The sequence below is a fragment of the Tachysurus fulvidraco genome, chromosome 6 (genome assembly GCF_022655615.1).
Source record: "Tachysurus fulvidraco isolate hzauxx_2018 chromosome 6, HZAU_PFXX_2.0, whole genome shotgun sequence".
In the NCBI taxonomy this organism is placed as follows: domain Eukaryota; kingdom Metazoa; phylum Chordata; class Actinopteri; order Siluriformes; family Bagridae; genus Tachysurus; species Tachysurus fulvidraco.
Genome location: NC_062523.1, coordinates 27,478,085 through 27,505,101, shown reverse-complemented (window position 1 = coordinate 27,505,101; position 27,017 = coordinate 27,478,085). Strand labels below are relative to the sequence as shown.

Here is a 27,017-nt window from a genome sequence, read left to right as displayed (position 1 = left end):
TGTGTGTGGAGTTTGCATGTTCTCGCCTCGGGGTTTCCTCTGGGTACTCCGGTTTCCTCCCCCAGTCCAAAGACATGCATGGTAAGTTGATTGGCATCTATGGAAAATTGTCCATAGTGTGTGAGTGCGTGAGTGAATGAGAGTCTGTGTGCCCTGAGATGGGTTGGCACTCCGTCCAGGGTGTATCTTGCCTCGATGCCCGATGACGCCTGAGCACAGGCTCCCCGTGACCCGAGAAGTTCGAATGAATGAATGAATGAAAGAAACACCACTGATGAGTCTTTTATTTCAAATTTAATTTTATGTGATTGTAATATCAAATCTGGTTGTTCCAAATCCTGTGTTCAAGTAAAACTAAAGTTTGTTTCCATATGGAAAAGGTTGAACATTACATATCAATTGCAGTTAATTTTTCAATAAATATTCAGTTTGGCCCGTGACTTTATCTCAGTCTTATATTTTGGCCCACTGTGAATTTGAGTTTGACACCCCTGCTTTACAATCTCAAAAACAACTGTGCAGCCCGTGTTCCTTCTGAATCAATGCTTGTTCAGTCATTAATTTACATTTGAGTAGCTTCTGTCTGTCTGTCATTAGACACTCCTGTTCATCAGTGTCTTGTAGAAGGTTGGTGAAGGTTGGAGAAGGTTGAAATAATAATATATTTATATAAAACTGTAGTAATTTTGTGTAAACAAAGTGAAGTGTTGAGTATCACCAGGAGATGATGGTGAATTATCTCTCAGCTGTTGGTCTTTTCCTAAAACAGGGTTAAACAGGGACATGTTTATAGTCTGCGAGCGGCCATGTTTGTGCGACGTCGCGTGCAGCACACGTGCTGTGATGAAGAGTTTCTTTTTGTCGAACGCAGCAATTAAACAAACCTTTAGGTGGCGCTATATGAACATGGTCCATCGATCATAACCAGGAATTAAAAACACAGACGGGACACAAATGAGTCTGTTTTCTTCACCCGTATTGCGACAAATCCCGCCCTCTGCGTTAGAATTGACTGGAGAAGCTGATTGACGTGACGTCCTCCGTACTGGCTGTAAGAATCATTGACCAATCACAGCGCAGAGCTCGAGAGCGCACGGAATGCGGATGTGATGTAAATGTTGTCGAGGTCGTTACCAAAACATATCCGAAGTGGCGTTTTTTACTTCGTGAGCCGACTGACGCTTTGTTTTTATTTACCAGACGAACAGGAGATGTTCGGCGGTATTTAGGAGCTAATAATCAGCAGGTTAAGTTTTAACAGTGAACATGGAGCTGTTCGCGCTGTTGTGTGTTTGTGCTCTGATGCTGTGCAGGACCTCAGTCGGTAGGTCACATTCTGTTATTATTACATTATATATCATATATATTTATTTATATTAAAAGTGAATGGAAACTGTGTTCACGAATAGAAATACTAAATACATAATAAATAATGTGTACTAAGTCTTTAAAGTGATATTATTAATAAAACTCGTGTTCTGCTTTAAACATGTAAAGAGAGAGAGCGAGAGCGAGGGCACTTTCTTTCGTCCCGGAGGACGGACACACACACACACACACACACACACACACACACACACACACACACACACACACACACACACACACACACACACAGAAAAAAGACACTTATTTGTATAAAACTCACAACTTCCCCATAACACTAATATGAACTCTCATTATTACTAAAAAGTAGTAGTATTTTCCATGTCTGAAAATGATAGTTTTACTGAAATATGTAAATATATAAAGCTGCTCAGATCTAAAATATGTAGATTTTTGTTGAAGACAAAAAAAAAAACCTGTGACATGAAGCAAGGAAGAAGGAAAAAACTTTCCAAAAATAATACTAGTTTAAGGCATTTGTGCAGTAACTATAGTGATTATGATTTTTTTTTATCTCATGCAGAAAGCGCTACAGAAATTCTATTCAATTCAAAGCAGCTTTACATAAGTATGAAATGTATATTATTTAGTCCTGAAAAAGAGATGGGGATGAATTACACCTTGTATATTTTGATTTAAAAAAAGAACAAGCCTGAAATTGAATATCCATAAGAGCAGGTTAAACTCTGCATATAAGGGTTAAAAACAGTTCTATATGACAACAAAATTTCTATTTTTAAAGGTTTAATTTAGGATTAAACCTAAGATTTTAACAAAATAATATCTGAATAAATAAACAGACATATTATCGCTTTAATTTGATGGTTACCTATATTTAGATGACTTTTCTTGTTCACCCAATTAAAATAAACCCCGCCCCCATCTCTTCTTGCTCAAGTCGCAGCTTGTTAGCACAAGACAGTTTATCAGTAATTTTTTTTTTTTTACATTAATTAGTTTGTTTAAAGAGGGGGAATTAGTGGAAGTTGGTGATTAAGTGACATGGCACACTTTAGATGAATTAGTTTTACCATCTGTTTTTTGTTAGTCTGCTTCTTCCTAAGGTAGACGACCAGATCACAAAGGCAATTAAAGCAAGCAGTAAATAAGACAGGGTCATTGGGATGGAAGTCTTGTTTGGTTACAAGAATTATAAGTGATTGTAACTTCTTCATGTGTACTCTGCTTGTGGGGATAGGTGAAATAATGCTTTCGGAAAGTTTTCACTATGATTGTTTTTTGTTTTGTTTTTTTAAACCAAACCCAAAAGCCTCCTGTAAATACTGCGTCCTTCCTATTTTACTTCTTTCTTCTGCTTTTTTATTGTTGTTACCTGTTTAACAATGAAAGATTCAGTATGTACAGTGTAATGTTTAGACATATTGTCAAGTATTGCTTTAAAAAAAAAAGTAAAGTATTTTTTCTTTGTAGAACACATTTAGCTGTAACAAAAATATATCAAAAGAAATTTAGTTTAAAGCTATTTTTTTACTGACCCAATAATGCAGAAGCCAGCAGTCTAGATGCAGAATCTAGGACAAAATAACTATTTTTAAAAATTAGGGTGATTTTTTTTTCAGCACTTTATATATTGTTCTTATTGATGATCTATCCAGAAACAACTCACTTTACATTGTTAATTCATTCCAAGACTCCTGATTTAAACCCATGTAAATGAGACAATATATATTTTTTTTATTTCTGTTTTTTTTATATAAATTACTTATATATTTTAACATTTATTTTTATGGGTGATTTTATAGGTTTTTAATATTTTTTCCTGACTGCCATACAGCTGCATAAACTGACATTAGTTGAATTTTATTGTGTTTTCTGTGTTATTATGAACGAAAATATGAACAAAATCTGCATTCAGATACATTTTGCAGCTGGAGCAGAGCTCAGAGAAAATTACCACATCCTTAATCTACAAATACGATTGTGTAACTGAATCACGAGTGAAAGAATATGTCTCGGTGCTCTGTGCGTGCACGTGTGTGTGTATGTGTGTGTGTGTTTTGAAAGCTCAGCAATGTTTAGATGGTTTTGACTGAAGTTTCAGGGTGTTAGTCATGATCTCCACTCCCGACTGTGAAAAGAGGTTTATATCTTCTTCCTCTAGCTGAGTGTTTTTTGTCTGAATTTTGATTTGATTTGTTTTTGAGATTAATCTGTTTCTTGCTGGTGGCCACATTCAGGCACACACACTTGCGCACACACTTGCACGCATTCACACACACACACACACACACACACACACACACACACACACACTGAAAATTTCCAGCATAGGATTCACCTTTCAAACTCCTACAGTAAAGACACACAGTTGTGGTTAGAGGGTACAGATATAGTTTTGATTTGATTTGTTTTTGAGATTAATCTGTTTCTTGCTGGTGGCCACATTCACACACACACACACACACACTAATCCAGAGGTGTGTCTGAGAAACATGTTTTTTATTACTATAGAAGTATGACTAATAGTCGTGTGACATCATATAAAAGCTGTAGCTATTATCTCTCTCTCTCTCTCTCTCTCTCTCTCACACACACATCAACGATGGCAGCAGTGTAGCACAGTGGTGAGCTGTTTCACATGTGCTTGTGTGTCAGCAGTGCTTCGTGTCAGAACGTTTGCTCTTCTAAAAGTCAGATGGAAAATACCTGATGCTGAACTTCATGAGAAGAAACATGCTAAAAAAATTCCACATGTTGAGTGATGTTTCAGCCTTACACAAATGTTCTTCAGTAGTTTGGTGGAGCTTCCTGATATCTGGCAGCCATGTTAATCAGTAGCAGTGAAAAATAAGAGCACTGAATCAAGGACAGTCAGAGATGTTTGTAAAGGCTCATGTAAAGTCCTTTTATGTAAAGCTTTTTAAACTTCTTTATGTTCTGGGTTAATGTAATGTAAGTGCTATCGCTATGCAAACTGAAAACAAAAAGTAAACAACACAAATTGATGCAGAAAGTGCCTGTTATAGTATGTGAAAGTGATTGTGAATGGCTGCCTGAGTTTGTCCATTTTCTAATATTAACAAGTGACACACACATACACACATACACATACACACACATACATACACACACATATAAACACATATACACGCACATACACACATGCGCGCACACACACACACACACACACACACACAAGCATATACAAATACATACAAACACGCACCTCAGCTTTGATGTGAAGCCTCTCAGAACAGCTCTGTAAATTTAGATAATCCCACTGATTTCAGAGCAGATTTACTAACACAATAAAGCCGCAGTAACAGGAATCATTATAATGAACAAAGATAAACATTACACATAATTTCTCTTCTTTACGTCATTTAAATCTTTTTAATATGTACAGAGGCTTTCAATCAGACCTTAGGAAAACTGACTAGGCTTTTTTTCCCATCTAATGATGATAATGATATTTATTGCCCTTATTTTTTCACTTCCAGGCCTGTGGTTTTGGGGCCCTTATATCATTACTACACAAACAACTCGCTTTATATTGCTAATTCATTACACATTAAGTGAAAGAACAATTTAAATAGAATAAAACGCTTTAAAAAATGACCTAGATATCTCATAAACCTTATATTGTCGCTAATGCACTAAATCGCTTACCTTTCCAATAAAAGTATACAATTTAATTATAAAATAATTCATCCCTTATCATCCTTTTCATGGAGTTTTATTGTAGCCACCTCATCTTCCACCGATACAGCATGACACTAAGGGTGTTTAAACATATAGTTCGTTTTAAAAGAACCGAACCCAGTTCACTTAAAGTGAACCAGAAAAGGAACTAGACGAATGTGACCTCAGTCCGTTTGGTGTTCACAATATAGTGGACTCAAAAGAGAACCCAGTTCTCTTTATGGTCCTCTTTAGTATCAAAGTGATCTCAGACCCTTTCGTGTTCACACCTCGACTTCATAAGAACTGAGAACCCAGAATTCTGTGCAGCAATGGATTTTGGGTATTTGGTCTATTTTTATTATATTAATAATATATATAAACTGTAAAAAATAATATTTATATTTATAAATTATGTAATATTATACACAATAACTAGTGTGTATATATATATAATATTTATATATTTTATGTATTTTATATATATATATATATATATATATATATATAGTATTTGTTGAGAGTAGTGGATATAGGAATGCCATCGTCTTTCCAAATATCAATAAGTGCAAAGCTTTCTTCATAAGACCACACGACTCCGCGACCTGCCATGGTGAAAAGTTTTGTGTTTTTAGAATTCACAGTGACGGAACATGGCTGCAGGTATGGCAATCCTCCAGGGACATTTGGCGAAACAAAACGCAAAGCGGACCGGGACCTCATTGCTTTCACATGTCACACACAAATCAAACCATAAATGAACTGTTCGCTTCTGGGTCCTTTTAAGGGGTCTCAGATCACATGGTTTGTTCACATATATATATATAAATATGTATATATTTATGAGTTATTAAGTTTATTTATTTATTTTTTTGCTGACTCAATAAAGCTGCATAAACTGAATTTCATTAAACTTTTCTCTTTTATCCCTTTCTATTTTATTGTCTGCAGTGTGTGTGTCGTTACCTGTCCCGCAGAACATAACTCTTTGGACGCTCAACATAAATTACGTGCTGAAGTGGGACTGGGAAACGGCTCAGGCACCGGACGATGCTCTCAACGTTACCTTCACTGCTCAGTATCTGGCGTAAGATGATCTCTGAACACTGCATTCATTATTAAACTATCTGCTTTTCTAATGGTCAGATATCATAATAATGTAGAATCTAAAACCACAGTGTTATGAGAGAACTTTCTGATCAAACAGATAAAGAAGCTGTAGATGACGGAGACGTGGAATATTCACCACACATGAACATTACAGATGTGTCTTTGGGTGTATAGTGTATAATTTACCTATTTTTTAATGATCTTTTACATTCTAAATGTTGTAATTATGCATTTTTAGTAATAGCAGTGCTGAGAAGATCCCTCCATTTTTTCCCCCCACGTTCCTTAATGAAACGCCTGGGTGGCTTGTAATTCCCAACTTCCAGCCACAGTATTTAAACAAAAAGCCTTTCACTTAGAAATTCCAGCTTGTCTGCTCTCTAGTCTTCTGCTCCGTTCTTCCTGTTTATTAATTATTTGTTGTAGATCAATCCAAATACGCTGTACAGTTTGAACATATGATATGAAATATTGATTTCTTCACAGTGAAGTTTACTTCTTCATGCTATTTAGATAGATCTTAATATTATAAATGCCTTCCGATTTGCAAGTACATAAATTATCATAATCAATCAACCCATTGATCAATCAGATATTTGGTTCATTACTTGTGGATTCTGGAGTCATGTGTAAATAAAGGAATGAAGCAGTATTTGTCTTTAGTAGTTAATAGTAATAGTATCTTAGTATAAAGTTTGCAATGCATCAGTCATTCATTTTATTCTCCTTAAACAATTTTACTCTTGTACAATTTCAGGATGTTTAAGCTGAAAAAGCCCAAAAACAAGCAGGACTGGAAACCTCTGTGTGAGTCGACGTCTGAGCACGTCTGTGATTTTTCCTCAGTACAGCTGCATTATCTGGGCGTATGGCTGCTTCGTCTCAGGGCCCAGAGCGGACAGAACGTCTCGTCCTGGGTCAAGATTGAGTTCTGTCCAGACAGAGATGGTGAGATTTCACTCAGTTATTAGAAAGTTTTTCTGTTGGCGAACACTAATGAACAAATTCTTGGGTGTCTGAGAGAGCAGAAATAGGTCTGATATCACCACTTTCTTCCAAAATACAAGCATTTAAGTGAAAAAAAAAATATTTCTATAAAATATATTGCCCCATATAGGCTACAGTAGATATAAACAGATATGATTATGCACTACACGTTCTTGAAGTTCTGCATGTCTTTTATATGAGTTTCATATTGACCACCACAAAGGTGTTCAATACTGACCATGGACACAACCATACAAGTCTCTTTCAGCTGCACACACGAGACTGAACAGATATCAGTATCTAATGATGGTTCAGAATCACAGGCGTGGATCTTTAGCAGCTCATTTGACTGCCAGAAGTTCTGAACTGGAGAGTCATAAACATGAACTGAACCACAGTCTTGGTGTTTGAAGAATTTCTTTGAGTTTTGTTTAGATGTATTCAGGATTGAGGATTTGAGAAACTTTTTTTAATGCCCCGCAGCTGTCATCGGGCCGCCCTCTGCAGTTAACGTGACCCCTGTGAAAGGCTTGCTGCAGGTAGTGATCACCGACCCTCTGACCTTCACCAACAGCTCCATGAAGGATCTGCTACCAAATTTGTACTACATTATAGAGTACTGGAAAAAGAGCTCTTCAGCAGAGGTACACACACACACACACACACACACACACACACACACACACACACACACACCTATTTGTAACAAACTTTACTGGATGTTTCATCAGGCACTTACAGACTGTTTCTGTTTGGGTTCTTTTCATGCTTTCACTTCCCAAATTTTATTTTTAAATAATCAAACCATTGCTATAACCTGACCACAGCTTAAAAAAAAACAATGAAAAACTCTACCCTGTTGACATTTTCTTTTAATTCCTCTATTCTTTTGACTTTCCATGACACAACCGCATCATCCTTATTCTAAATGTGACATGATTGTTGGTGCTAAAAAGCCTGGTTTGAATATTTATATAACTTCTGATCTGGGATTCTCTAGAGTTTTTACATGCTTTTGATGCTTTAAAGAAGAAACAGATCTGTAGAGGGAAAGGTCTTGTTGGTGAGACTGGTTATCAGAGAGCAGACAGACTGGTAGGAGCTGACAGAAAGACTACAGTAACACAGATAATGACACTGTGCTGTTGTGGTGAGCAGAAAAGCATCTCAGAATGTACATGTCAAATCTTCACGTGGATGAGCTACAATATCAGAACACCATGTCAGGTCCACTTCTGTCTCCAAGAAGCCGAGGCTGCAGTGGGAACAGACTCACTAACACCGGACAGGTGAAGACTGATGAATCTGGGTTTCTGCTGAAGTACACAGATGGTAGAGGCAGAATTTGGCACCAACAGAATGAATCCATGTACACCATTAGCCTTGTGTCAGCAATCCATGCTGCTGGAGGTGGTGTAACGGTGTGAGGAACGTCTTTGAGCCTTTACTAGCATTTATTTATCTCTTGAATGCTTCCATCTTTATGAGTTTTGTTGCTGATCATGATCGTCTCATGATGGCCACAATTTAGCATCTTCTAAATGCCTCGTCCAGCAGGATGATGCATCACAAAGCAAAAGTCTTCTCATGCCGAATCATGACTATGACAATGACCTCACTGTTCTTCATTGGCTCTTCGTGTCACTGGATTTAAATCTGGGATGTGTTAGAACGGGAGATAGACAGCATAGAAATTGTACCTGAAAAATCTGCAGGCATTGCGTGATGTGACCCTACAGTCAACAAGGTATATCAAAGGAGCTTTTCTGACGTCATTTGGAATCCATTCAAGGAAGAGTCAAGGCTTTTCTGATAGTATCAGCATCACATTTTTTCTAATATCACTTTTAGTTATGCGCTTGAACTTGTTGAGTTTGTCACATGCACTTTTAATATTTTCCCTCGTGTTATACCTAGTTGAACTGGCTGAGCTGCATTGTTGGGCTGTGAAATGTAACCAGTTTATTTTCAGTGCCTAACTAATGCACATACTTCTGAAATAATCAGTCACAGCACATTCTGTTCCATTCAGTTCCTGTTTTTAAACACCTGTTAATACTCAGGTATTTACAGAGTTTTTCTAGAGCAGCACTGGCAATGTTTCCACAATAAAATATATGGTATGTCCCAATTCGCAAAATGAAACTCTTTTGTATGGGAATTGTGTAGTAAATAGTGCAAGTTGTATGTTCATACTGTAAATTTCAACACGGTGAAGTAGTAGTGTGGAATGTTTGACACTACGCTTACATAGCGGGGAAGGGGCGGGGCTACCATGAGCTGACTGTGGACGAGAAATCATTTTTAAGATGGATGAAGACACTCCGGTGGGGCATCTTTCAAACTTCTTTTGGGAAACGGCATAAACATCCTCTTCCGTTTGAGACGATACAACCCTTCTAACATTTACACACTGGGCGCTAGAGAGCACAGTGCATAGTGTAAGCGTGTAGCATGTTGAACGTCATTTGGGATTCAGAAACGGATTAGTGTTTATCTTCTCTGTCTCACATCTGTAAACTTTTGCTGTTTCTCTTTGTACAGAAATCTAATAATCTAACAAGTGCCAATAATCTGGTGATTCTGCCTGGGCTGGAGAGCTGGACGTGGTACTGCGTGAGAGTGCAGTCTAAGGAGGATTATTACAAGAAGACCAGTGCTTTCAGTCCCGCATACTGCATTCAGACAGACGGTAAGTTTAAGACAAGAAAAAAAAACACTTTAATGGTTGCAGGGGTTTTGTGCTGGTTTGTATGGAATAAAAACACTGTCAATAATAATCGTATGTAATTCAAAGCATTTGTGTGTAAATTTTAATTTAGTTGTGCGTAATTAATTTAAAACTATTGTACGTAATTGTGTTTTTTGCGGAGTTGGATCCCAAAATCTACGGCCACGACAGTTTACAGATACGAGATTTTGTGTGTTTGTTCAAATACAACTCCAAAATGTACGACTATGACCGTTTACACACACAACGCTTGTTTTCACAACACCTCTTTTTCACGCACGGAGTGCAGTCTGCTGACAGTTGTTTAACTGTCAAAAATATGTCATCGCGTTCACAGGCATTACTGTCCGAGGGAAGATGATTCGATTCCACGAAGTGCCATTTACTGATATTTACTGTACTTAAGTATTTGAAGTAAAAGTAAAAAGTAAAATTTCAGTGATTTTCGGTAGGCATAAGAGCAGGGGCGGTTCTAGGATTTTTAGGGGGTTTTAGCCCTCAGTGAGAATTTAAAACAAGAAGAGTTTTATATTATATATTATATGACTACATAGTAAGCCAAAAGTTATGGTATTATTAAATGGCAAAAGTGGACACCAAAATTTTATGCATGATGTAATGATGCCAGTCTTGAATCAAATCAGTGCATGTATGTGTGCATTCTCTACAAACAGTGTGTCCACTGAATGACGTCATTTAATAAACAAATATTCACAGGACAAAGACCGAATCAATAAATGTTATTTGTATTTAGTATTGAATGGATTGCTTGCATTAATATTTTGTTTGTGCTAATAAGAATAGTGAAATTTCACTGCTTTTGGTTGCCGTCTTTGCAGCTTTCGGATTAACGTTATACATAAATGCCTCCAGCTCTGACGGAGCAGTGATTTGCCAAACCTCCCTTATTGCAGTCGCACACATTTCTTCTGATTTTAATTTTGTAGTAACAAGTAACGAAGATGCTTAGTGGAAATATAACGGAGTAAAAGTATACATTTTATCTAGGAAATGTAGTGGAGAAAAAGTGAAAGTTGACATAAATTTAAGTAGCGAAGTAAAGTACAGTTATGTGAAATTTCTACTTAAGTACGATAACGAAGTATTTTTACTCCGTTACATTACAACACTGCTCATCGTCTCAGGTAAGTTGTTTTTTCCTTCCAAATTCGGACATGTTTAAGGGATAGTTATCACTAATAACAGAGAGGAGTAATATTACAGAGATAGGTTAACTATAGTAAGATTAGCTCTCAGAGTAAGGTTACATTTTGTGCTTAAAGAATACAGCTGTTTAGGAGGTCATCACTGCAGTCTGTAGCATGATGAGATAGGCTTAAATAAAAGAATTAGCAATTTTAAGTGTTAACTTAGTAACAGCTGTGTACATGCACTGGAAAACACAGGTCATGCAATAAGTGTTCACTGCTTAATTGTTAAAGTCATATTTTATTGTTTATCAGGTTCCATTAGGTGACATCTTGCACTAAGCCCAGAATCTGGTGTCGATTTTGACCAACACCTTAAGTGTTGGACAACAGATAATGGGGAACCAGACCAATATCAGTGGACAGTCAGCACAAGAAGGTCCAAGGTCCAAAGCACACAATGTCCAAGTCAAATGGGCAGTCAGTGCAGCAGGAAATGGCTAGGTGTGAGATGTGTGTGTGTCTTTTAAGTAAGCCTATCTCATCACGCTACAGACTGCAGTGATGACCTCCTAAACAGCTGTATTCTTTAAGCACCTAATGTAACCTTACACTGAGAGCTAATCCTACTTACTATAGTTAACCTATCTCTGTAATATTACTCCTCTCTGTTATTAGTGATAACTAACCCTTAAACATGTCCGAATTTGGAAGGAAAAACCAACTTACCTGAGACGATGAGTGAGCGCTTGGCTGCTGATCCGCCATTTCGGCACCAGTGGTTTAAAATAGGGCGGGGCGCATGCGCACTGCGTGGAATCAATTCATCTTCCCTCGGATAGTAATTCCTGTGAACGCGATGACGTATTTTTGACAGTTGTTTCGCAGACCGCACTTCATGTGTGAAAAAGAGGTGTTGTGAAAACAAGCGTTGTGTGTGTGTAAACTGTCATAGTCGTACATTTTGGGATCCAACTCCGCAAAAAAACATAATTACGTACAATAGTTTTAAATTACGCACAACAAAATTAAAATTTACACACAAATGCTTTGAATTACGTACGATTATTATTGACAGTGTTTTTATTCCGTAGTTTGTAACGTCTGGTTGAAAGTATGAACATTCTGTTCACCCTAATTCAGATGGATAAATTTTGGATGTTCTGTTCTCTAATTATATTATTGTATATTATCTCTAGTCTTGAAAAGCGATTAAGAAACCCTTCAATTAGAGGTCAAGAGGCTTTTAATATAATTTTCACCATATTATAGCAGTGAAGTACACAGTGGGGAAAAAGCTATGTTCCTGATGCTACATAAAGTCACAGAGTTACATAAATTTACAAAGAACTGAAGGCTAAAAAGATTTTTTTTTAAATTAAACTATTGACGTAAAAGCTTCTTGACTTGACTAAAGTGCTTGTGTGCAGCCAAAAATTGCAGACTGTGTGCAAAGATATAGTTACAATTATGGCATTTGGCAGACACCCCTATCCAGGGCAATTTGCATTTTTATTTGATTCATCTCAACTGATAGTCAAGTCAAGTCACTTTTATTGTGTGTATTGATAGTGAAGGGCCTTGCTCATGGGCTCAGCAGGGGCAGCTTGGTAGACCTGAGATTTGAATTTGCAACCTTCCGATTGGTATTCCAACACCTTAACCACTAGGCCACCACATATATAGTTGAGTACGAGTGTGCAACACTGTCAGTCCAGTCCCTGAGTGTTGAGGAGTCTAAAACTCTTAAGAAAGCTCTTGTTGAAATTAATATCACAGGATTTTGTGTGTGTATGTGTGTGTGCGTTCGCGCACGCGTGTGTGTATCCATGGTAACATGGGCGTCGCAGTGTTGCGTTCTGCCTTGATGTGACTTTCAGGCTTTTTCCAGGTGCTTTACCTGTTGCACAACAAGACACTGCTATTTCCATATGTGACTTTTCCCAGGAACATAAATACATTTGACATAATACATAAGTCAAATGCAGAAGTTTTCCCATAGTGTTTCCTGTATAAAAATAAATAGCTGAATAAATAGCTGAAAATAATGACTCCTTGAGAAGAATGAAGAGTAATTTGCTTGATTATAGTCAGGTATTTTCATCTCCTTTGCCTAAAATTTGTGAAGCAAACCTCCAGTTCAAGCTACAGAAAACAGCAGGACATATGATAACTTCTTTCTCTTCCTAAAGGTGTTCAGTGGTTAGTGTGAGAGATTTTTAGGCCTATATGAATTTGTTTAATTGTAAAAGATGAGGCGAGATCATAAATCGTTGTGAGCCTCATTTTTGTTATTGGTTTAATTATTAAGTATTTTACATGTCAATAAGGATGAATAGTTTAGATGCATCTGTGAAGCATGAATGAGCTTTGTGTAGCTTATGAAAGAACAATAACATCCTGAGATCGGGAAACCTTATCAGAGGGAAAGAGTCTGCACAGCAGCATCCACTGTAACTCCTCTGAAGTTGAAGTTCAAGTCGAGGTCACGTAGACTGTTTAGAGCAGTATGGTTCCTGTGGGACAATCCACACATTGTTGACGCAATGTTCCGAGAACATCAAGTTCACCCAGGGTCGAAACTAATCATGTAATTCAAAATGCATAAATTAGCAATGAGTTTAGAATAATTAACATGGAAATGGGATGGTGACTCTGACATTCCAATGATTTCCACCCAAATGAGGATGAGTTCTCTTCTGAGTCTGGTTCCTCTCAAGGTTTCTTCCTCATATGATTATAGGGATTTTTTTCCTAGTCACCGTCACCTCAGGCATGTTTGTTAATTTTACACTGTAATCTTTACATTTTTTATTCTGTTTCTATAGATATATTTCCAGTTATGTTGTATGGGTTAAAGACCGTAGCAGTGAGGAAGACATGAGGCAGAGATGAGGATGTTGAGGTTCTCTTTAGGAGTGACGAGGATGGACAGAATTAGGAATGAGCACATCAGAGGGACAGCTCAGGTTGGCTGTTTTGGGGACAGAGTCAGAGAGGCTAGATTGTGATGGTTTGGACATGTACAGAGGAGGGAGATGGTTATATTGGTAGAAGGATGTTGGAGATGGAGCTGCCAGGTAAAAGGTCTAGAGGAAGGACAAAGCAGATATATGGATGTGTTAAATGAGGACATTAAGGTAATTGGTGTGAGAGTAGAGGATGCTGAGGATGGAGTTAGTTGGAAACAGATGATTCGTTGTGGTGACCCCTAATGGGAAAAGCAGAAAGTAGAAGATGATACAAGTGTGTGTGCGTATACATTATATTATATACTGTGTGTGTGTGTGTGTGTGTGTGTGTGTGTGTGTGTGTGTGTGTGTGTATATATATATATTTATATATATATATATATATATATATATACACACACATATACAGTGTGTGTGTGTGTGTATAAATGTAAATTTTTTTTTTTTTTATGAGCATCTCAACTCACACTGTGCTCTGACTACAATAAAACCTCATATGTGTTCATCCAGTCTGTAGAACTGGCCTTTTCTTTATTTTAGTTTAGTAAGCTAGTCTTATCACTGATAACATGTTGCTGTAACCACAGTCTTTGAGCCACTTGTGAGGGAAGAAATAAGAGAAGAGTGCAGAGTAGATGTGGGCTGTCTGGTAGAGATGTGTTTCCAATCAGAAGTGGACAGTTTTCCTGTGAACATTTTTATTTTTCAGATTATATGAGACACCATTTTTAAAAAATTGTTTTATGTTCCAAGTTTCTGTTATCGTTTAGTAACAGCAGCTACAAGCATCCGTTCCCTCACCTCCCTCTTTTTTGTCTCTCTTTTGAAAGCATGCAGCTTGTTTTGTTTTTTTTTACCAAGGAAACGTAAAGAAATGCCTTTTGTCCTGCTCCAAGTTCCTGAAAAATGTCCACCCAGGAAACTTTCCTGTATCACCTTTCATTTGGAGCACCCCTCATTCAAATCCTTGTCACTTTAACAACAAATAAAGAGTATTGCTAAAGAATAATACTAAATAAACAATAAACACTAATCGTAAACCTGTTTTCCGTGTGGTGACACTTTCGTCAGGCCGGAGCTGTGGAATTAAACACTGCCAACACAAACACGCACACACACACACACACACACACACACACGCACCCTGGTGGTGATCTGTGTGAAATTCAGCTGTAGTGAAAGCACAGTGACCAAAGTGCTGAGATCAAGTACAATTTAGTTCATACATTTGCAGGTTTGATCTGCTTACAAAGATTTTGTGCAAAATAGAGTTTTTATAGTCCAACTCACAATGTGGTGAGTTAAAAAATAAAATAGAACTATTTAAATGATGCTTACAGGTTGAATCATAAAAGATCCGTTAGTATCAGTCTTATAATAAACATTAGAAACAATGACAAAGTTCTTGTATTTGGGGGGATTTTCTGTTTTATCGTCCAGACAATTTCTTACAACAAGAGTCCTTTGACTTACAGGTCAGATCCCCTATTGGCAGATTGTTCTCTACTTCCTGCTGTCGCTGGGTGTCTGTTTCCTGGTGATCCTGTCATTCTTCATGTTCACCTTAAGAGTGGTGAAGGTTATCAAGAGCACCTTCTTCCCCTCGCTCCTGCTGCCTTCACACATCCAGGAGGTACAAATTGATATAAAAAACACAAGAAGTCTGTTACGCTTTCAGATCATTTTAAAAGTTCAAGCACATGAACTGGAAGAACAGAAGCAGAACATCTTGATGAGAAGAAATGCTAACTGGTTTGGTCTCTCTTCCACCCACAACTTCACTGCCAACTAATTATAAGCCAGCACGTTACCTTCAAATCAGACAGTTTTTATAGTTCTATTCCTCGATAGAGACTTCAGAGCACTTTTGTACCTCTCTCTGGAAAAGGGTGTCTGCCAAATGGCATAAATGTAAATAAAGGAAGAGTGCAGATTAGATGTGGGTTGTCAGATGGAGCTGCCAGGTAAAAGGTCTAGAGGAAGGACAAAGCAGATATATGGATGTGTTAAATGAGGACATTAAGGTAATTGGTGTGAGAGTAGAGGATGCTGAGGATGGAGTTAGTTGGAAACAGATGATTCGTTGTGGTGACCCCTAATGGGAAAAGCAGAAAGTAGAAGATGATACAAGTGTGTGTGCGTATACATTATATTATATACTGTGTGTGTGTGTGTGTGTGTGTGTGTGTGTGTGTGTGCGTGTGTGTGTGTGTATATATATATATTTATATATATATATATATATATATACACACACATATACAGTGTGTGTGTGTGTGTATAAATGTAAATTTTTTTTTTTTTTATGAGCATCTCAACTCACACTGTGCTCTGACTACAATAAAACCTCATATGTGTTCATCCAGTCTGTAGAACTGGCCTTTTCTTTATTTTAGTTTAGTAAGCTAGTCTTATCACTGATAACATGTTGCTGTAACCACAGTCTTTGAGCCACTTGTGAGGGAAGAAATAAGAGAAGAGTGCAGAGTAGATGTGGGCTGTCTGGTAGAGATGTGTTTCCAATCAGAAGTGGACAGTTTTCCTGTGAACATTTTTATTTTTCAGATTATATGAGACACCATTTTTAAAAAATTGTTTTATGTTCCAAGTTTCTGTTATCGTTTAGTAACAGCAGCTACAAGCATCCGTTCCCTCACCTCCCTCTTTTTTGTCTCTCTTTTGAAAGCATGCAGCTTGTTTTGTTTTTTTTTACCATAAATGTAAATAAAGGAAGAGTGCAGATTAGATGTGGGTTGTCTGGTACAGCTACAATTTAGCTTCAATAAAGTGTAGTTAAAATGTTTATTCAATGCCAGCTGGCTGTTTAGTGTTATGTAGTGGGAGTCTGTGGGAATCTTCAGAATCTTGTTTCAAAGCAGATGAAGAATATAGTAATAGTGTGCATGATTGATTGTTTTACAGACATGTTTTCTGTCCTATTCCTGTTTCTTTTTGTGTGCCAGACTAATGCTCACTGCTCACTCTTTATTTTTCTGTTTGTTTTTGCCTCATCAGTACCTTTTTGACTCGAACACCTCAGACATGCCGCACTTGCTGAGCACTGAGCCACTGGAGATTTGCTATGATAGGCTGGAACTTCTGCCCCCTGACCCTGAGGTCACAGAGGTCCACAAGATCATCTTGGAGGTCCACCTGCCACCCGAGACCTCACAGCAAAGTCGCAGGACACACAGCCGACGCAGCAGCTGCGACTCCGGTGTTTATTCCACAGAGGGCTCGGCTCCGAGGCAGAACGAGCTCGGAGATGTGAAGGAGGAAAAACCTGGAAGGAAGATACGAGCCGAGGAGCCAGACGAAGGAGTGCAAGATATTTGCGTCTAATCTGGACAAAATGAAAACTGCTGCTGTTTGTGCCGCAATCTCTTCCTAACCTGCGTCCTGCAGAGACATACAGGCTCGATAACAAACTTTGTTAGGCTAGAAGGTTGGAAAGTGCTGATCTCTCAGCAGGCCTGTGGAGAAAGAGCGAACCTTTTTTCTATAAACTTGTAAGAGAAGTCAGTTTAAATCATTTGCACTTTAACCTTTAATGCATTTTTTCCCAATACTTGTTCATTATAAATGTACAGCACATAACTGAGGTAAAAGGAGGATGTGAAAATGACACGTGTCTGAAAAACGGCATTATAAATTTATAATGTGAAGAATAGAAGAGTTTGCTGGTTAAAAACAGTTACATTTCTTGGAGCCACGATGTCATAAACTGGCACATTCTCAAAAAGTCTCACTTTTTACAAAAATATAGGGTTTTTAAAAAAATGTCCTTATATAGACAAATGTTGAATATGATTCTCATAGAATCGGATCTACTATATGGTGTAGATTACTTTATTCCTTTGCTTTTAACTACTCTTTTAAATTTACATACTTTTCTCTCAAATGAGAGAGAGACTACAGAGTCTGTACATAGTATATTGTTTGTGCAGTTTAAACTATGTTTGAAGGAGTGGATTATTGAAAGCTGTCAGACTGACTGATGTAAAGGATCTCTTTTTCTCCTGTGTAGTAAGACAATGTAACTAAGTGCTGTGCAGAGCCACTGAGGGTCAAGGTTATTATGTCGACAAATTTTATTTTTTGTAAAATTAAAGTTCATATTATCAAAAAAATAAACTGTTTGTTCTCATTTCCATCTGTATAGATGTTAGCCTCAGTGATGTGGAGCTCTAAGACCTGGGGGGTATTCGAGAAAGCTTGGTTAACTTACCATTTGTTAAATCATAACCTCTGGGTTGATTTACCCCAAACAGGCATACCATGAGTATGTCGGTTCCAAAACACATGAGAAGAGTTAGTTTAATCAACCTCCAACTGGTTACCCAGAGTTTATGCACGTGCACGGTGCATATATAAAGACATTTTCAATGGATCGCCGATTTCACGAGTCACCATGGAAACTCAAAACGAAAAAAAGAGCGGCATATTTCACAGAGGCGGAGTTGGAGGTTTTAATGCACGCTTATGAAGAGTTTACGCCAATAATATTAAAAAGAAGCAATACAGCTGCATCGGCTAAAGCAAGAGAGTTGGCTTGGCAAAATAACGGACAGAGTAAATGCGTGAGTGTATTAAATTACAAATTTGGTATTGGCTCCCGTTTTATTATAATGCAAAATAATGAAGTATGACTTATACATCCTTTTGAATATGTTATATCACTATGAAAGCATTTTCTTTTCCTGCCATTTATTTCTTTTGTTTAATATAATAATGTATATTTTTTATTTAATAAGGTGTAATCCTTCTGGAGCCAGAAGAACTTTAAGCCAAGTCAAAATAAAACACAAAAACATTCTGCAAAAAGGTAATATTTGATTACACAATTACTGAACTATTATTATAACAGGATTTAGTATATTCATTCTGTCATGTAGCTAATAGAAAGAAGACCGAAGCCCATCTAACTGGCGGGGGCCCACCACCACCTACCCTCACCCCATCTGAGGAGCTGGCTCTGGAGGGTGACCAGTGGTTGCTGGCATTCCAGGGCAGTTCCTCGCACACACCATGCACCACAAGTGATGGTGAAAAAATGGTGAAATGTAAGTTTACCTCTATGATTTGTTTTCATTTTTTGTCCTAATAAATTACTATCTCTGTCACTTAAAGGCTTTTTGAACAAGATTAATTTTTATGTAGGCTTATTTTATTTAACTGCATATGATGTATAGGCTACTGTGATCTTAGTCTGACATGTTACTCTTTTCATGTATTATTTTCTTTGATAATATTGAGAATTTAATGGGTTGTGTGTTCTTATAGATACTGATGGACGGATTGTATTATTGGACCCTCCAGAAAGAACACTGTCTGTCACAGTTGTAAGTGATTTGTTGTCAGGTACCTTTAGTTACTTTTAGGTTGTTGTTGTTGTTGTTTTTTTTTGCCAGATAATGTATACTTGAATATTTCTCCTGTAGGATGAAGATGATGATGATGACGATGAAGAGACCACATCTGCTGTGACAGAAGTGGACAATGCTAGTAGATCCAATGAGGTATGATGCATACCATTATAATGTATGGCCCCTTTTGGCATTAGAGTAACAAACTGTTATTGTCCTTTCACAGTACATACCTAGGGATTTGCCCACAGATGAGGGTCCTTCAACCTCAGCACACAATCTAAGCAGGGTAAGAATTTGTGTCCAGGTGTCCATATTTGAATTTTATTGTCTGACCAAACAATCTCATTCATTAAATTTTTTCCACCAGCAAAGGAGCTGTATAAGGTCCATCTTCAAAAACAAATAAGAAAAAGTGACATGGACATGGACATTATACAGCTTCAAATGGAAGAGAAAAGGCTCCTCATTAAAAAAAAAGCAGCACTTTAAATTGAATTACTGGAGCATCGCCTTAAGGTGAGAACTTTAATCTGTTGCATGTTGAAAGTGGTGTGTGTGTGTGTGTGTGTAAAGCAATATAAAAAAAACATTTTATTGAATTTTAATTTTATTGGTTTTCAGGAAATAAAGAAATAACCTGCCTGGCAGACCGGTGCAAAAAAAATAATAAACGTAATTTTGACAGATCCTGTCTCTCAGAAGTCTTCCGTCTCTGTTGGCCTCTAAAATCTGTAGGTGTTCCTCTGGGCCATCTTCCTCAATACAAGGAGGGTGAGTCTCTCCTCTTATAGTGGTAATATTGTGAAGCACAACACAAGCCACTAAAATTTCGCATGCCCTCTCTGGACTAACCCGGAGCCCACGCAGACACTGAAACCGAGATTTGAGGATCCCTATAGTCATCTCCACCTTGGCCCGTGTTCGGCTGTGAGCCAGGTTAAACCGTGTCTGTGGTCCAGGCTCAGGTTTAGGGTAGGGTGTCATTAAATAGGGCAGACAAGGGTATCCTCTGTCCCCCAGCAAGTAACCATTGTACTGTTCTGTAATGACTGAAGTGTACAACACAAATAGAATGTAAAAAGGAATTAAAAAAAAAAAAAAAACAATTGTATAAAGCAAAACATACCCTGCTGAAATGTCTGGCATAATGATGACTTGTGGAAAATTGGTAATGATTTGGGTTGCCTCACGTATTACCTAGTTAGTGGAAAAAGTAATGATTTTAAGAAGGGAAAAAATTAAGTTGTTACCTGCACATTGATACTATGAATAGATTTCCTAATAACATAGTCTCCCTCATTTATTGGTGGAGCTTTAATAGGAATGTGAGTGGGAGTCAATGCACCCAATTACATTTGGAAACCATGAAACAGAAAGTTATGGAAGTATGAAGTGTGTGTGCGCATAATGAATACATGTACAGATATAAATAATATGACTAAATATTAAATATGCGTCATAGATTTTACTACAAAGGACAAACCTGCCTGGAAACTCTGGAATTCGTCTTTAATAACAAGCAGAGGTTTATGGCCAGGGAACTGCACAAACGTGGGTAAGAACTGTTTAAGTGCCAGACATACTGTACGAACGGCTCTACACACAGTTGCCTTTCCAACATGCTCTGAATCGCCCACACTGTACAAAAAATGGCCAGACGCAAAAAACCTAAGTGCTAAGCGCAGAACCGCGGTTTGTCATATTTGCGATATGCGGTTTTAAAAGACGTTATAAATAAACTAACGAATCTTTTGAAAAACGATAACGCTCTTTCAAATATTCATTAGGGTGTGCAAACACATCAATACGCGGTCTTAAACACTATTCGGACGGGATTAGTTTTACGTGGGGACGTGGAGTAATGCACTTTTACCTCAGGACGTCTGTAATATTAATTGGCCAATTCGCACGGCACAAGACATCTCAGTAAAACTAGCAGAAGTGGGAGGGGTAACTCGCTTTACGCACCACAGTAACCTCCTTGTCGTATTGTGCGTATGACGTCACTTCCTGTTATCATGTTCGCAAACAGACAACATGGCGCCTCCGTGCTTGAAAAACTTTTAAACAGGAAATGACGGAATTTTATCGTACATATTTACAGCGGTTATTCGGACGGGATTAGTATTACCTGAGGTAATTTTTTCCGGACCTTTTTACAGAAGGTAAAAGTCGCCGTAATCTTTACTGACATTGTCCGTAATGATTACCGAGATGGCACATTCGGGTGGGACTAAAATCACAGAGAAGCTCTGGTATTAATTACTTTACCCCCACGTTAAACTAATCCAGTCTGAATAGGACTTTATAACCCTCTCCCGACGAAAAAAACATGCTCACCAACCTTCTGCAACGAAGTTACACTGAAACATAACCTGCTAACGAGCAGGTCCGTGTATCTTTTGGTCATTCGACTTTACATTAAGAAACGGGTATGAAAAAACAAAAAAGAGTGGCTATTTGATTTTCGTTTTGAAATACAAAAATTACAATTGAAATACAACGCGTTTTTCTATTTCATGTTCAAAAACGGATGAGTAAAATTTTAAAAATGGCTTGATTTTCATTTTAGATTTCGAATAACAAAAAAATAAAATCACCAGAAAACACAAACAAAAAAAAAAAGGCTTGTTTTTTATATTCCAAGACTGGATGTGGTCATTTACATGATAAGAACGCTAAATTTGAGATTGTGCCAATGTTGCTTTAGCCCAGACTAAAATGTCTTTGGAACCGTACTCAGTTATGATATTAGATATGGCAAAACGAGGACTGTCATCTGCAGAAATCTCTGCGCGGATATCACACGAAAGTGGGGGAGCAAGAGGATGTTCTGCAAGAAATGTGAGGAGGTTTTGTGCTGAAAATGGCTTAAGTTTGATGGGACTCCCCAATGCACATTTGGAGTTAGAGGCCCCCAAAGCTATAACCGAGGTATGTACTTGCTATATCTCCCCGTTTTTAGTGTGTGTGTGTGTGTGTGTGTGTGTGTGTGTGTGTGTGTGTGTGTGTGTGTGTGTGTGTGTGTGAAAGAAAGAGTGTGAGAACTAACATGTAGCCCTACGTGTATATGCACACACACATGTCCTGCATCCCCAAATGGTCTTCAACTGGCATCTTTTATGCCCGCTTATTACAAATAGTATATAAATCACACTAAATAGCCTCAGCCTACCATTATTTGTAAGTAATCGCTGTCAACATAATCCTTACAACACTGACAAATCCCTTATCACAGACATACACATGCTGCACTGTCTAATGGCATGATAAACATATATCAGCTGGTATGATTTTGGAAACTGGAAATCATGTTAATTTGTTATAATCTAGGTGGGACCTACAAATGGAAGAAGGATGATAAAGGGGTATCTCACCATGAAAGGAGTGCATGCCTCAGAGACTCGAATTGGAACAGTGCTCAGAACTATGCATCAGTCTTACCATGAAGCAAGACGTCAGGTATGTACTGTCTCAACCTTAATATTTTACATTATCAAAATTCCAATTTATGTTTAACTATGAGCTAATGTGTATTTTTATATGGTTGTTTAGCTGCAGTTACTTAGCTTGTCTAAGATTAAAAAACCTTACACAATTGTATAGTATAATCAAACCAAATACCCTAATTTTTATTTTATTTATTCATTATAATTATTTGATTTATTTGACAGGGACAACACATAGGCATCGTTACATTTATAAAACCTGCAACCAATGCAGTGTGTAAAGGACTAATGGGATTTTGTATATGAAATAGTTTCAGTACATTTTCAGTTCATTTTTTGTTTATCTATTTTTATTTTCAGGGTGCCTGCAATCTCAACCCCATAACATATCAAGCTGGTTACATGGGCCATAATTCCATATGGACCAAAACGAAAAACTGGCTATGTTTGGGGTCACCCATGTTTTAGCCATTGATGGCTTCAGCAAAAAGGTTGTTGCTCATTGTACAATGCCTATAAAAAACAACCTTGCCATCTAGGAAGATGTTTTCAACATATGTCTTGTTGTGGACACTAAAGAGATTGCATACACACGGCTAAGAATGTGACTAAACTGTTGAACACCTACATTGTTATGAACCATATTATACAGAAAATAACGGATTTGGAACAGTTACGTTTAAAAAGTTTATTAAAATTGGCTTTTTCATCCAATAGGCCTGCAGTACTTGAATGTGGTATATGGGACCAGGTGGGAGTAGATCATGGCAAGGAGTTTTATTTGACACTCTTCATGCAGGAGCTGCTGACATCTCATTGCCATAATCAGGAGAGAATGCTTTATTTACAGACTTCATCCACAAGGGTGCAGTTCAGTAGTTTTTGTTGATGCTTCAGCTGCACACTACTTGTATGCCTGCTTTTATTATTACTATTATTGTTTACTTCAGCAGCATACTGTTTACTTGCATACATGACAAACTGTCTAACACTGGACTTTATTCAGTACTTTAAATTCTAGTTACATTGTTTTTTTTAATGTTACATTCCATTTGGGAAAATGGTCCTTAAGCAGAGGACCAGGTGTAAATGCGCATAATGACTGCTGGGCTGATACATTTACAGATTTACTGGGAATTCTGCATAATTATTTTTCCCCAAATGGGTCATAACATTTTTCATTAATCACCACAACAGATTGACTGATGAACCTTTGTTGCAAATTCAGAATCATATAGTTGAACGAATCTGGCCTGAAGTCAACAGTCGTGTCAACAATCCACTGAAGACAGCTCTTCTGCAATTGGTGGCTCAAGAGGAAATAGACATGAACGACAGCCTTGTGAGATACAGTGTCAAACCTGACTGGCCAGTTGTGCCAGATTGGTCTTACAAGGCTGGTGGAGTCATGGAATGCTCACTGAAATCGAGGTGAAATAAAACAGTGTTGCAAAGATTACAATAATCACAATAAGTATTCATAAGTTAAGACCAACAGTCTGTTTTTATTTTACAGGTAAAGGTGTACCAAATGACTTGGCTGGCTGTGGATGTCCCAAAAAAAAATCCCACAGGAGCTGCTGCCTCATTCAGTTGAATTAACAGCCAACAGCTGGGATCCTCACTGACCACACATTTGGAGTTGATCCATTTTCAACTGATCAGGACAAACTTAGAGTTGAGAATCAGTTTGCTGAGCAATATTCAGACATTTCAGACTTGTTCTCTAGAGCAGTGAACAATGACTTGACTCCGTACAAACAGGCATTTCTCGGTCTTATAACCACAATTCAGCGCAATGTGTGAAAAGCAGATCGCTCTATTTGAACAGAATGTAAATTTGTAACAAGAACGATGAACACCAATTACATCAACCAGACTAAACATGTAAATAAATTAACATTACAACTCAATTTTTGAATCAATAAAACAAAGTCAAATGAAAGTCAACATGCCTATTTGTGAGTATAAAAGCGCAAAATGCTTCTCCTCTTCAAAAAGAGATCTCAGAACAGAAAATGCTTCTGACAAACCATTAATTTCAAATATCTTGTTGCCTGTGGTGTTCCCTCTACATTTTGCACAGCACACAGAGGTATCCTGCCACTGTTCCACACGTTTTGCAGCCAATAATGCTTCGGCAACACTGTGTGAAGCCTGGCTCCTCGATGAACTCTAAAAGATAAAAAAATAAAATTAGAAAAACTAGTCAGTCATTCTCCGTGTTTGTCTACCTGCCCTTAAAATGTTCTTGATGTACCGGATAACAATGTTTCCTTATATTTAACTTGCTTTTAAAAATGTCTTTAGAAATAACAATAACAAGATTGTAAAGTTCATAGAAAAACTAAGTTGGCTTGAAAAAGCCTAGCCAGAAAATTTGAAAAAGTTTTACAATGTTCTAGCATGGTTTAACATGATTTAAAATGTTTCTAGTGTTAGGGGATGAAAGAAGACCAGGAGTCATGAGGTACAATCAAATAAGTAAAAATTTATTGAAGAATAGTTTCATCGGTGGAGCCAGGCATCAAAGTCTCACGGGGTCGCAGGCCAGAGACTCAACCGTACACAATCTCACACCAGTTATAACGTTTTCAAGGGCATGAATGACATCAGTACATACACGTTAGCTACTTGTCATTTGCAAGAGAACAAAGTTATAACAATTCTACACTTTTGGATAGATAGGAGGGTAGGAGATTAGTAAGAAAAGCAATTTCTTTGTTTTTCTTACTAATCTCCTACCCTCCTATCTATCCATAAAATGTAGAATGGTTATAACTTTATGAATAGTTAGAAAGAAAAAAATTAGAAACAAATAAAAAGTTAAAGGTTTGTTAGGAAAAAAAAAGAAAGAAAGATTAGTTAGATTAACTAGGCTTTTAAATTGGAACTGGTTGATTGAACGGCATATCACTCTCCAGTAGCTGGCACCAATCACTGCAAAACCCTGGATAGGTGTTTTCCGAGTAAAAGCCTTGCATTTCTCCTCGTTTTCCTATTCCAAAATAACCTAGAGAATTCATAAGAAAATTGTGACACTAAAATTACCTTATTAACAGTACACATGGATGCAGCCACATGAATGACTATTCTTATTGCATTGTGTCATTAAGCAGCTAGCAGTGATCACATTTTCATTCATAATTTATACACCTGGTAAGCAGGTCTTATAAATTTCATTGCAGTGTCTGCAGGGCTGCAGTGTGTACATCTGGTAGTATTCTTGACATGTCACAAACCGATATGGTTAGTGTTGTACGTGTATCATCAAGGCTGAGCTTGTCAATAATTCCAATTAATCAGCATGAGCTTTATTCTAATCAATAGATTACATTAACATGTTAACAAACGCTAATATTTAATGGGAATGGTAACGTAAGTTAGTATTTGAAGTTAATGATCGCCCCTCACAAACCAGGTCACACGGTGCACAAGCTGCGTTTCTACAAATGATTAAATTAACCAATTCAAGTAGTCACAGATTCACTGTCTCTAACATAAAAGTTAAAATCCAACTTAGAGAGCAACAATTATGTATTAATCTGATAATTAATATATTAAGCCAAATACCGCCGCCATTACTGAAGATTAGCCGGTGCTGCTGTCGCTTGCCTTCCAGTTAAATGTGATTGGTTGCTACTACGTTGGACGATACTGATTGGCTGCCACGAAATAGTATGTCCCTCCTAATATGGCAGGACTTCCTGCTGCCAATGGCAGCTACTTCCTGCTGCCAGCTGCCGATTTTTCGCTGAACCCCCTCTCTGAAATAGCCACTCTTTTTTTTTTTTATACCCGTTTCTAAATGGAAAGTCGAATGACCAAAAGATACACGGACCTCATACCCTGTAGCTAATGTTTTGATAGAAAACAAGGAACGACAAGGAAAAAGAAAAGAGAAAAATACAAACAGTTTATAAATGGGTTCCATTACAACTTTCTTCTCGCTTATGGTCATTCTGAGAATGCCCGATCTCGTCTGATCTCGTAAGCCAAGAAGAGTCGGGCCTGGTTAGTACTTGGTTAGGCGTCTGCCTGGGAATACCAGTTGCTGTAATCTTTTGACATAGGCATTCATTTACTTTACTATTTGAATTCTCTAAGAACAACATCTTAATATTCATAACCTGTAGCTAATTTTTTGATAGGAAACAACAATGACCAAAAAATAATAATAAATAAGAAAAAAGAAAAAAAAAAAAAACAATTTATAAATGGGT

General features: G+C 37.5%; 1 protein-coding gene and 1 long non-coding RNA gene across 8 annotated transcripts; one reads left to right on the top strand and one right to left on the bottom strand.

The window, feature by feature from the left end:
- The first annotated feature begins 1,019 nt into the window (after positions 1-1,019).
- Positions 1,020-24,744, top strand: LOC113639431 (interferon alpha/beta receptor 1a-like). Of its 7 annotated transcripts, none has more exons than XM_047814754.1 (20): positions 1,020-1,324; positions 5,980-6,115; positions 6,896-7,086; positions 7,609-7,769; positions 9,670-9,817; positions 15,452-15,609; positions 16,992-18,556; positions 18,731-18,801; positions 18,872-19,039; positions 19,260-19,318; positions 19,418-19,495; positions 19,569-19,631; positions 19,713-19,861; positions 19,967-20,116; positions 20,808-20,900; positions 22,131-22,279; positions 22,679-22,807; positions 23,155-23,285; positions 24,023-24,225; positions 24,311-24,744. In XM_047814754.1, the coding sequence occupies exons 1-7, from the start codon at positions 1,267-1,269 to the stop codon at positions 17,316-17,318; spliced, it is 1,179 nt and encodes a 392-aa protein (XP_047670710.1). In that variant the 5' UTR covers positions 1,020-1,266; the 3' UTR covers positions 17,319-18,556; positions 18,731-18,801; positions 18,872-19,039; positions 19,260-19,318; positions 19,418-19,495; positions 19,569-19,631; positions 19,713-19,861; positions 19,967-20,116; positions 20,808-20,900; positions 22,131-22,279; positions 22,679-22,807; positions 23,155-23,285; positions 24,023-24,225; positions 24,311-24,744. The 7 variants fall into 7 exon arrangements, with proteins under 7 accessions (XP_047670710.1, XP_047670709.1, XP_047670708.1 ...); XM_047814753.1 differs by having other exon boundaries at positions 23,512-24,225; XM_047814752.1 differs by having other exon boundaries at positions 23,155-23,659.
- LOC125141404 lies at positions 24,272-26,548 on the bottom strand. Its single transcript, XR_007140773.1, has 2 exons — positions 26,368-26,548; positions 24,272-24,969 (listed from the first exon to the last, which is right to left on the bottom strand). It is a non-coding gene; the product is annotated as an uncharacterized LOC125141404 (long non-coding RNA).
- Between the last annotated feature and the right edge of the window lie 469 nt (positions 26,549-27,017).